Source organism: Prionailurus viverrinus, chromosome F1 (genome assembly GCF_022837055.1).
Source record: "Prionailurus viverrinus isolate Anna chromosome F1, UM_Priviv_1.0, whole genome shotgun sequence".
NCBI classification, from domain to species: domain Eukaryota; kingdom Metazoa; phylum Chordata; class Mammalia; order Carnivora; family Felidae; genus Prionailurus; species Prionailurus viverrinus.
Window position 1 is genome coordinate 56,895,927 of NC_062577.1, and position 12,370 is coordinate 56,908,296.

The 12,370-nt window shown below is 42.1% G+C and overlaps 1 protein-coding gene across 3 annotated transcripts in view; it reads right to left on the reverse strand.

Moving 5' to 3' along the window:
* Positions 1-10,551: 10,551 nt before the first annotated feature.
* TAF1A (TATA-box binding protein associated factor, RNA polymerase I subunit A) overlaps positions 10,552-12,370 on the reverse strand; it is a 30,994-nt gene continuing 29,175 nt past the window's right edge. For all 3 annotated transcript variants that reach the window (XM_047840876.1, XM_047840877.1, XM_047840879.1), the window contains one exon: positions 10,552-11,032. In XM_047840876.1, coding sequence (XP_047696832.1) covers positions 10,920-11,032 — 113 coding nt within the window. In that variant the 3' untranslated portion in view covers positions 10,552-10,919. The remainder of the gene's footprint in view (positions 11,033-12,370) is intronic.

The following is a 12,370-nucleotide window of genomic DNA, read 5'->3' on the forward strand; positions in this document are numbered from 1 at the left end:
AAGACTTTTCTTGGCCTGGATCCACTTCTAAGGAGGGATCCCACTCACCACTCCAAACAGCCTTTCCAGGATGTCAAGAGGGGATGAGCCTCAGTCTAATGGGTGTGTGTTCACAATGCTGTGGATTGTGAAGGCCCAAAATGGCATTTAAAATACAAACACACTACATTTCGGGGCACCTGGGTGGCTCAGTTGGTTAAAGCATCCAACTTTGGCTCAGGACATGATCTCGAGGTTCGTGAGTTCGAGCCCCGCGACGGGCTTTGTGCTGACAGCTAGCAGCCTGGAGCCTGCTTCGGATTCTGTGTCTCCCTCTCTGTCTGCTTCTCCCCTGTTCATGCTCTGTCTCTCTCTCTCAAAAATAAATAAACATTTAAAAAAGAATAATAAATAAAATACATAAGAATAAAATACAAACACGACATCTCTATAAGTAAGGGACAATTCAGGAGGGAGTGGTTAAGAATCATCAACAACACACCCCTGCTTTCCTGTCTGTACTGTTCAAGGGCATCCCTAGTTGAATGCTGCTTTTTAAAACATAATACAGGGGCGCCTGGGTGGCGCAGTCGGTTAAGCGGCCGACTTCAGCTCAGGTCACGATCTCGCGGTCCGTGAGTTCGAGCCCCGTGTCGGGCTCTGGGCTGATGGCTCAGAGCCTGGAGCCTGCTTCCGATTCTGTCTCCCTCTCACTCTGCCCCTCCCCCGTTCATGCTCTGTCTCTCTCTGTCTCAAAAATAAATAAAACGTTAAAAAAAATAAAAAAAAAAACATAATACAGCATCCATGATTCATTGATGACTGTACTGTTTCCATGGGGTTGTTTGCTGAGAGGTTAGATAATGTCACCCTTCTGGAAGCCTTGGGTGGGACGAGTAAAAAACACATGGACCGATTTCAACCAGTGGATTCACACACCATGCCTTCTCAGACATGGGAGGTAACAGTCTGACCCCACGAGGAGTAGGAATAAGTGCATTCTCTCTTTCCACGTGGGACCTGAGAGTACTTCTGGATCTTTCATTGACATTTATGTCTCAGTTTTCCCTTTGCCACAAAAAAAAAAAAAAAAAAAAAAAAAAAAAACCACAAAAAACTGAGTTTAAAAGGAATGCCTCCTTCTTGGAAAATAATTCTTTTTTAAAAAAAATGTTTGAGAGAGAGAGAGAGAGAGAAAGAGATCATGAGTGGGGGAGGGCCGAGAGAGAGGAGACAGAGAATCCCATGCAGCAGGCTCTGTACTGTCAGCACAGAGCCCGACTCCGAGGTGGAACTCACGAACTGTGAGGTCATGACCTGAGTTGAAATCAAGAGTTGGACACTTAATCACTGAGCCACCCAGGCGCCCTGGAAAATAATGCTTAATGGCTGGGTTTACAGAATTATAGCACAGTATTAAAAAAAAAAAAAACAAAACAAAACAGAAAACACAAAAACAAGGTGCTTGGGTGGCTCAGTCAGTTAAGCACCTGACTTCAGCTCGGGTCATGACCTCATAGTTTGTGAGTTCGAGCCCCGCATGACACTCTGTGCTGACAGCATAGAGCCTGCTTGGGATTCTCTCTCTCCCTCTCTCTGCCCCTCCCCCATTTGCTCACACTCTCTCAAAATAAACAAACTTATATTTTAAAAAAACAAGAAAACAGGGGCGCCTGGGTGGCTCAGTCAGTTAAGCGTCCGACTTCAGCTCAGGTCACGATCTCGCAGTCCATGAGTTTCGGGCCCCGCGTCGGACTCTGGGCTGATGGCTCAGAGCCTGGAGCCTGCTTCAGATTCTGTGTCTCCCTCTCTCTACCCCTCCCCTGTTCATGCTCTGTCTCTCTCTGTCTCAAAAATAAATAAATGTTAAAAAAAAAAAAAATTTTTTTAAAAAAAACAAGAAAACAAAAAACCTTGGACATAATAATTCCTATCTACCCAGGACATGTAAATCCAAATCAGATCTTACTGTTTTGGGCAAAGATGGATTTCAAAATTGACAGGGAGAGATTGGCTAGCAGGTCCCATCAGACACAGTGACAGCAAAAATTTGATTTGATTATTAAAAGATTATTAAAAGAAATTTGATTATTAAAAGATGCAACATTTCAGATGGGACTACATAATATTTTAGACATAATAACATAATACAGGTTATTAACTATACAGTTGCTAATTTTACCATAGATATTTATCATCATGCACAAAGCACGATACTGAAAGAGAAACATTTAACAGAAAATGGATGCACGAAATGAACTTTTTCAAGGAGTTTATGCTCTGAGAAGAAAGGCTAAAATAAGAGTCCAAATAATCCTAGGCAGATGATATTCAGACAACAATAAGGAAGGAACAAACTGCCCGTAGGAATCCCAAGGAAGGAGAGGGGGTATCAGACTGGAGTGGCTAAGAAAATCCTAATGAAGATGGAACAGAGTATTCAGATGAAGTCCAGGTGGAGAAGAAGAGAAAACCAAGTTTTGACTGTTAGGTGAGTTTAGGAGAAAAAAATCTAGAACTGCAAACTGGGACCAGATTGTGTAGCAAAATCACTTTAGCTCCAACCTTGGAGGCAAACAGAACATTTTAAAAAATATTGTTATTGGTCAGCTAGGGCTACTGTAACAAAGTATCACAAAACTGGGTGGCCTGAACCACAGAAATGTATTGTCTCACACTTCTGAAGTCTGGAAGATGAGGTCAAGCTGTCAGCAGGGCTGGTTTTTCTCTGGGCTGTGAAGAATTTGTTTACAGGCAATCTTGTACCCTTGGCTCGAGGACACATCACCCCAATTTCTGTCTTTTTGTTCACATGGCATTCTCTGGGTGCATGTCTGTGTCCAAATGTTCCCCTTTTTATGAGGAAACCAGTCATTTTGGATTAGACCCACCCCAACGACCTTTTTTTAACTTGATTATCTCTGTAAAGACCCAATCTCCAAACAAGGTCACATTCTGAAGGATTGGGGGTTAGGACTTGACCATATCCTTTTGGGGATACACGATTCAACCAATAACAGCCACACACACACACACACACACACACACACACTTACACTTTCATATAGCAAGTGACTTTCTTTTTTTTAAGTTTATTTTTTTAGTAATCTCTACACCCAATGTGAGGCTCAAACTCATGACCCTGAGATCAAGAGTTGCATTTAAAAAAGTCATATTGAGAGGTTCAGGTCTGGTGTTCATTCTAGCATCATACCATGCAACAGAAAAGAAAAAAATAGAAAAGGAAATGCTCTAGGGGTACCTGGGTGGCTTGGTCGGTTAAGCGTCTGACTCTTGAATTTTGGCTCAGGTCATGATCTCTTTGTGAGTTTGAGCCCTGCATCGGGCTCTGCACTGATGGCACATTCTCTCTCTCCCTCTCTCTCTCTACCCCTCTCCCGCTTGTCCCCTCTCTCTCTAAAATAAATAAACTTAAAAAAAAAAATAGATGTTCTAGCCAGTACCTTCTCATGTAAGTTCGTTTTCTCTCGAAGTTTATCTGTCTTCACGGCCACAGCCTAACTGCCTTCTCACTGTATGAAAACGAACAGGTGTGTTTGAGATTAAGGAAAGTATTAATAACTCTTCATTTGTATTATGCATTACAGTTCACAAAGTATTGTCTCCCACTTCATCTCATCTGATCGTCACAAAAATTCTGAGGTAAGCAGGGGAGATACTCTATCACGAACGTATAGACAAGTGAATTAAGTCTCAGCGAGGTTCCATGAAATACTTAGGGTCCTGCTTTGGGTGAATGGAGAGGATGGCAATAAAATTTAGGTGTTCTGAATTACAGCCCAGATCTTGTTCATTCCTTTAGGATGATGTATCAAAACATGAAAAGTATAGCAATCACTTTAACTTGTTTTCTCCACTTAGAAAAATCTGTGTCAGACGCAGCCTGCCAATTAAGGAGTATATTGACTGAATGAAGATCCCGGCACGGTGATAAGAATGTGTGAATTCTTGGTATAGGCATAATAGGAGGTAATAAATAAACAACGGACAGTGGGGTCTCTCATCGTGGGGCTGACAAGGCGGAAACAAATTCAAGATCTGCCTCTAGGGGCGCCTGGGTGGCTTAGTGGGTTGAGCGTCCGACTTCAGCTCAGGTCATGATCCCGCGGTCTGTGGGTTCGAGCCGCGCATCCGGCTCTGTGCTGACGGCTTAGAGCCTGGAGCCTGCTTCAGATTCTGTGTGTCCCTCACTCTCTGCCCCTTCCCTGCTCATGCTCTGTCTCTCTCTGTCTCTCAAAAATGAATAAACATTAAAAGAAACAAAATTTAAAATATATTCCTCTTTATATTTTTATTTTATGTATTCTTTTTACTTTAGAGAGAGTGTATGTGGGTGAGAGGGGTAGAGGAAGAGAGAGAATCTTAAGCAGTCTCCATGCTCAGCTCGGAACCTGATGCAGGGCTTGATCCTATGACCTGAGCCGAAATCAAGAGTTGTACACTGAACCAACTGAGCCACCCAGGTGCCCCTAAAATATAAATACTCTAATGCAATCCAGCAGATAAAGCCTTTGTGCTATAAATATGGATAAATAACTAGACCCCAAAAGGCTACACTTACCCCTTCATTAAAGAATGGTTGGCCTGGTTTTGTGTTCATTTTTTTGGTTTAATTTCCTTTGTTGTTGTTGTTGTTCATAATAATAAATGTTACCACTTATTGAGAAAACCAGTGCACCAAGACTCATGCTAAGCACTTTCTGCCTTTCTCAGATCACCCTGTTTTACAGAATAAACGTGAGGCTCAGTTAGGTGAGGTGCTTGGTTGAATCCAGACTTTCTGACTCCATAAAGCTAGTTGATTTTTTGGTTTTGTTTCTTTTTGGTAATAGTGTCACTGATAAAATTCACATGCCATACAATTCACTCGTTCAAAGTGCACGATTAAATGCTTTTTAGTATATTCGCAGAGTGAATTCTGCAACCATGATCCCAAAGGAACCCTGTACCCACCCCTCCGGCTATCACTTCCGCCTCATCTTCTCATCCACCCCCCTCTTCTCGTCCTAGGCAATCACTAGTCTACTCTCTCCATTTCTGTAGACTTGTTTACTCTGGACATTTCGTATAAATGGAATCAGATATTGTAGGGTCCTTTTCATTTTTTACAGTAGCCCCAAGTGCACAAAATGGGATAAACCACAACCCGTGGTTCATCACGCACTGTCAGTATTAGTCCACGGAGAGCCTGCCACTTAATTAAAAAACTAGACCATTAACAATAATTTACGTCCCTTAATGATGAGCTTTTCCCTCTGCCCTCCCATTCAGAGGTAACCACTCTGCATGGGAGTTTTGTTATCATTCTCTTGTTTTTCGTTTTTGTTTTTGTTTTTTTTTAATATATGTAGCTTCATCACAAGCTATATATACTTATAAGCATTTTAGTTTAGTTGCACTTTAGAGTTTGAACTCTATGTAGTCATGAAGTCGTACGCAGAGACACGTTTCTTTCACTATGTTACGGGGTTCCCTCTACATTGGTGTATAAATCTACAGTTTATTCATTTTTCCTTGTGCGACTATCACAATTTATCCACTCTCATGCCACTAAAGCATTTGTGGGTTTTTTCTAGTATTCCCAGTCTGTTGGTGCACACGTACAAGCATTTCTCGAGTAAACACTCAAGAATAGTATTGGTAAATGGTACCAAAAATATCCAACCTATTTCTTGTATTTTATTCCCCATCATCTTAATTTTTGCTAACTGAGTGGGTCTGAACTGGAATTCCACTATGCTCTTGATTTGCATTTCTCGGACTTAGGTGTTTGTGGTCCAAGTTTACCTTCTGTGAAATACTTGTTCATGTGTTTTGTCCATTTTTTTCTATTGGGCTCTTTCTCCTGTTCTTATTGATCTGAATTTATTTTAATCCTGTCAGTTTGTGTTGCAAATACTTTCTTTTTTAAGATTTTATTATTTTTTAAATAATTTTTTATGTTTATTTATTTTGAGACAGAGAGAGAGAGACAGCACGAGCAAGAGTGGGGAGGGGCAGAGAGAGGAGAGAGAGAATCCCAAGCAGGCTCCATGCTGTCAACACAGAGCCCAGTGCAGGGCTCCATCTTGAGAACACCCAAGCAACCGGGCCACACAGGTACCCTTTAACATTTTATTTTTCAGTAATCTCTGCACCCAGTGTAGAACTCGAACTCATGTCACCAAACTCCACACCCGAAAAACAAATAACCCAGTGAAGAAATGGGCAGAAAACATGAATAGACACTTCTCTAAAGAAGACATCCGGATGGCCAACAGGCACATGAAAAGATGTTCAACGTCGCTCCTTATCAGGGAAATACAAATCAAAACCACACTCAGATATCACCTCACGCCAGTTAGAGTGGCCAAAACGAACAAATCAGGAGACTATAGATGTTGGAGAGGATGTGGAGAAACGGGAACCCTCTTGCACTGTTGGTGGGAATGCAAATTGGTGCATCTGCTCTGGAAAGCAGTGTGGAGGTTCCTCAGAAAATTAAAAATAGACCTACCCTATGACCCAGCAATAGCACTGCTAGGAATTTACCCAAGGGATACAGGAGTACTGATGCATAGGGGCACTTGTACCCCAATGTTTAGAGCAGCACTCTCAACAATAGCCAAATTGTGGAAAGAGCCTAAATGTCCATCAACTGATGAATGGATAAAGAAATTGTGGTTTATATACACAATGGAATACTACGTGGCAATGAGAAAGAATGAAATATGGCCTTTTGTAGCAACGTGGATGGAACTGGAGAGTGTGATGCTAAGTGAAATAAGCCATACAGAGAAAGACAGATACCGTATGGTTTCACTCTTATGTGGATCTTGAGAAACTTAACAGAAACCCATGGGGGAGGGGAAGGAAAAAAAAAAAAAGAGGTTAGAGTGGGAGAGAGCCAAAGCATAAGAGACTGTTAAAAACTGAGAACAAACTGAGGGTTGATGGGGGGTGGGAGGGAGGGGAGGGTGGGTGATGGGTATTGAGGAGGGCACCTTTTGGGATGAGCACTGGGTGTTGTATGGAAACCAATTTGACAATAAATTTCATATATTAAAAAAAAAAAAAAAAAAGAACTCGAACTCACAACCCCGAGATCAAGAGTCACACGCTCTACCAACTGAGCCACCCAGATGCCCCACAAATCTTTTAACAGACTACATTTAATTTTCTTAAAGGTATCATTTGACAGGCAAAAGGTCCTAATTTTAGTTTAGTTATTTTGCCTGTCATCTAATCTAGATCAACTATATGAGGAACTGTTTCTCAGGCAGTGGACAACAGACAGCACAAGACCGGGATTATCGAAGAAGTGGAACTCATAAACTAAGTTCTACACAGTCTGACTTCTCCACCTTGGAACAACCTCTCCCGAACAGCGCACTGGGCCGGAGTCCCAAGCAAAGCACGGCAGTCCCGCTAAGCCAGTGAGCCGGAGATCAGAGCTGCGGGCAGCTGAGCAAGGAGGGAACTGAGCGGTGGACTGCGTATCTTCAAAGGCGTGTGAAGCCCTTGAGTCCGTGGTTGATGGCTACACTGTCCGTAGACTGAAAGATGGGTGTATTTTAGCAGAAAGCATGAACTCAACTATTGCACAATTTCTGTATTTCAGAGGCTTTTAAGAGAAACCAAGACTTTAAGTTATCTTTATTTAGTTCCTGTTATCTGCTGTCTAAAATTGTCATGATGGGTGTTCACTTAAGATTTGCTAAGTATTGGGGCGCCTGGGTGGTTGTTGGTTAAGCTTCCGACTTCAGCTCAGGTCATGATCTCATGGTTCGTGAGTTCGAGCCCCGTGTCGGGCTCTGTGCTGACAGCTCGGAGCCTGGAGCCTGCTTCAGATTCCGTGTCTCCTTCTCTCTCTGCCCCTCCCCTGCTTGTGCTCTGTCTCTCAAAAACCAAAAATAAATTTAAAAAAATAAAAATAAAAGATTTGTTAAGTATTCATTATTATCCTAGGCATTGGTTGTATTTTTCATTCTTCATAGCAATCCAGTGAGAGAAATCCTACTATCTCTCAACTACAGGTAAAGAAACTATGAAAGCTCAGTAATTTGTCCAAGAAGTCACAGAACTACCTAATGATAAACCCAGAAGTCAAACCTTAGTCTCCCGAGGCCCCTACCCTGGGCACAGGAGCCCCAAGGTACTATTTCCCATACAACAGGCACACTAAGTCAATAGCTTTCATGAATTTCCATTCAGTTCTACTCAATATTTATTTCTTTAACGTTTATTTATATTTATTTTCGAGGGTAGGGAGGGGTGGAAACAGAAAGAGAGACCATCCCAAGCAGGCTCCGCACTGTCAGCACAGAGCCCTATGAGGGGCTCAAAGTCACAAACCGTGAGATCATGACCTGAGCTGGAATCAAGAATCGAACGCTCAACTGACCAAGCCATCCAGGTGCCCCTTCTATTCAATATTTAATGCGCTAGAAATTCTGTTGAGGGTTGCCGATAAAAGATTATTAAGTTCAGATAATGTACTATTAAGAAGGACAGGGACGCCTGGGTGGCTCAGTCGGTTAAACGTCCAACTTTGGCTCAGGTGATGATCTCACAGTTCGTGAGTTCAAGCCCCATGTCGGGCTCTGTGCTGACAGCTCAGAGCCTGGAGCCTGCTTCGGATTCTGTGTCCACCACCCCACCCGGCCTCTCCCCTGTTCGCGCTCTGTCTCTCTCTCTCTCTCAAAAATTAACTAAATGTTAATAAAAAAAAATGTACAAAGATAACATAACAATGTGATGATTTGAGAAGAGGCTGTGAGGGACCAGTGAGGACACAGAGGGGAGACCGACCTACCGAGCCCGGCAGAGGACAGGCTTTGCTGGAGCTGCTAGGCTCTGGGTTGCGAATCCCCTCTACTCTCTTCCTTGCTGCCTAGCTCAGGGCTCTGCGGGTCACAAACACTGACGGAACTGGGAGGCAGTACACGCAGTACAGAGCGCGTGCTCTCTGGAACCACAGAGGTCAGGTTAGGGTCCTGGTGCCACCATCTATGAGCTGTGACTTTGTGCAAGTCACTTAACTTCTGAGACCCCCCTTCCTTCCTGGGTAAAACAGGAATAACTCGTAAGATTGTGGGGACAGTAAGACATCATGTAAAGCCCAAAGTGCTTGATAAATTTTAGCCATTATTATTCATGAAACTGACTATAGTGGACCTAAAAATCACAGTAGATTCACACCGCTCTCACTGCATCGTGCAGTATGATCATTGGGCATGAAAACCCTAGCAAGTTAAGCTCTGTGTGGAAACCAAGAACCAAGTCTACTCGTTTCTCTTGCATTCCCACCTCCATTTGCCAGAGATCATGAGAACCCGTAAATCCTACTTAACAGCTTTCGACTAAAGTTTCAGAGAGGAGATGCCCTGACAATCTCGGCCTGAGCTTTGAGACCTTGCCCATGTCATCCGGGCATGTCGTTCCTGTAGGGCTGACCTTCCACAGAAGCGTGGGTGGCCAGCCCCCAGCAGTAAACCTGGTCCTACCCATGTGGTCACTTGAACTTGGTTTATGTTGGTCTGTGGGGCACCTACGTGTTTCACATGTATATTAAAAGGATGAGTATTTATTGAGTCATCTTACTAAGTATAAAATATTGAACCAAGTTACTCACAAGGGATAATTTGTGCTATTTTCTTGCAGATGGTTTAAATTTTCTTTTTAATTTTTTTTTAATGTTTGTTTTTGTGAGAGAGAGAGAGAGAGAGAGAGAGAGAGAGGGAGAGAGAATGTGGACACACAAGTCGGGGAGGGGCAGAGAGAACGAGACACAGAATCTGATGCAGGCTCCAGGCTCCAGGCTGTCAGCACAGAGCCTGATGTGGTGCTTGAACTCATGAACCATGAGATCATGACCTGAGCTGAAGTCACACACTTAACTGACTGAGCTACCCAGGAGACCCTTGCAGATGGTTTAAAGCCAGTGGGGAAAATGTGAGGTTTGCCATCTAAATACTGGGCTTGTTCTAAAGTTAGTGAGCCTTCGCGGAACTCAAATACAAGTTATCTGAACCGTAAATGTGCAAGAGCTGAGACAGTTTCGAAGAAGCACTCGCTCTACCAGTTACCACAACATATTACATAAAGCGCCAGCTCCTATTCCAGGAACGCTGTTCTTGGCTTCTGAGCCAAGCTTTCCCGTTGGGCTGTGTGACCCTGGGATACCATCTCACTGGCAGATGCTTCTCCACTGTCCAGCTGCCTACTGCCACATCCCCGTTTCCAAGAGAAAGGTAAGGGACACAGGAGTTCCAAAGCATGTCTCAGATTGCTGTGCTTGGCAAAACAACAACAGACTAGAGCCCTTTGAAGTCAGGCCAACCCTCTACCCGCTCTGACCCAAATTAGTCTTCTAGAGTCAAAGGTAGCTCTCTTGTCAGAAGGTCACTTAGCCCCAAGCCCCCATGTCTTAATACCCCCAAAACAAAGAGAATTCCTTTCCTAAATCCTTCTCTGTTTCCAAAATTCCTCAAGAGAACTCATGACCAATATATTCCTTATGATGGTAAACCTAATGTGGATCGTTTAGAAACTCCAAGAATAGAAATCCACTTAACAACACTGCAAGTTATGTTTTATTATACAACAGTCAGAAGGAAATTATCTGCAGACAGCAATAACTGCCGTAGACCTGTATTCTCTAATTAAACAAATATATTTCTTATTTGAAGGTTTATTTCTTAATAAATATTATATTTAATGGTACAAAAAAGAAAAATATGCTATTTACAAAGAACAAAAGCAGCAAGGCTGTTTCTTTTTTAGCTATAATTACAATAAAAGAAAATACAGAAATATAGAAAATATAGAAAAATATAAAAATATAAACTACATCATAGATACGCCAATTAAATACATTCAGTAACACCTACCGAGCTACTATTCTGTAGCTATTCATCTTAAATAACTAATATTCAGTATCAGAGTCCTGGATTTACAATACTGTGTTTTTTCACAGATTTCCTTATCCGCCTTATTTTTTTCCTTAAGACTTGATGATCTTGTTTGCAAATATACCGAAAGTATCTACAACCTACAACAAAAAAAACAAACGAAGCAAAATCAACAAAGAGTTTTAATACTTATCAAATTCTTCAAGTATATTTCCACATTTTGAAAATTTTGCTTCAACTCTGGCATACTAACGATTATGAAAATAAGATGGATTTGTATTATCTATACCAAGGTATCCTGAGCACATTCTAAGAGCTATCACCAGTGAAACGCACACTTTCTACATATGAAAACGTTTCTGATTAAAGCACATACTTTAGCTGGTTCCACCCTGCCTCCTAAGCCCCAGTTAAGGTGATATGCATATTATACATATATTCACATATTAAATGAGACTTCGCCAAAAGCAAATTACTACAAATTCCCTTTCAATGTCAGCTGGTAAAACAGCGGAAGAGGCATCTGTAACAATACAAAGGTTCTCTGTAAGAAAACCTTGATGTGAAGGATTAAAATAAACTCCTCACAGGTCAGAAGAGATGAGAACTTAGCCAGCCGTTCTAGCCATCCAGAGAGCAGCTGGATGGTGATGGGGCAGCTCTGACAAAGGTCTTTTCACAGTCTTACCATGCCATCGGTTCACTGGTCAAGTATTTCAAACATGAATCAAGTTTCTATTAAAAAAAACTAGACTGGGTGCGTCTGGACGAACGTCTAAATCTTGATTTCAGGTCAGGTCATGATCCCAGGGTTGTGGGATCGAGCTCCACACTGGGGTGGAGCCTGCTTGGGATTTCTTTCTTTCTTTCTTTCTTTCTTTCTTTCTTTCTTTCTTTCTTTCTCTCTTTCTTTCTCTTTCTCTCTCTCTCTCTCTCTCTCCCTCTTTTTCTCTCTCTCTCCCTCTCTCCCTCAGCCCCTCTCCTCAACTCACGCTTTCTCTTCAAAAAAATAAATAAAAATGTAAACTGGGTATTTTAAGAGATTTTTTTAGGGGCACCTGGGTGGCGCAGTTGGGTTAAGCGTCTGACTCTTGATCTCGGCTCAGGTCATGACCTCACAGTTCATGAGTTCAAGACCCATGTCAGGCTACGCATTGTCAGTGCAGAGCCTGCTTGGTATTCTCTCTCTCCTCTCTCTCTGCCCCTCCCTGACTCCCTTCCTCTCTCTCTCTCAAAATAAATAAACCTTAAAGAAGAGAATTTTTTTTATATTTGACGAGTGAGACCATAAATCACATAAGAACTAATTTCATTATAGTCTCACCATACATTCATCTTCTCTGGGAAATTGCTAGGATATATACTGTACCTACAGTAACCATTATTCCTGAAATACTATGCCAGAATTACTAACGTTTTATTAGCCAGAAAGCAGTGCTGTGATGTTAATGTAATAATCTGTATTTCCAAACACATCT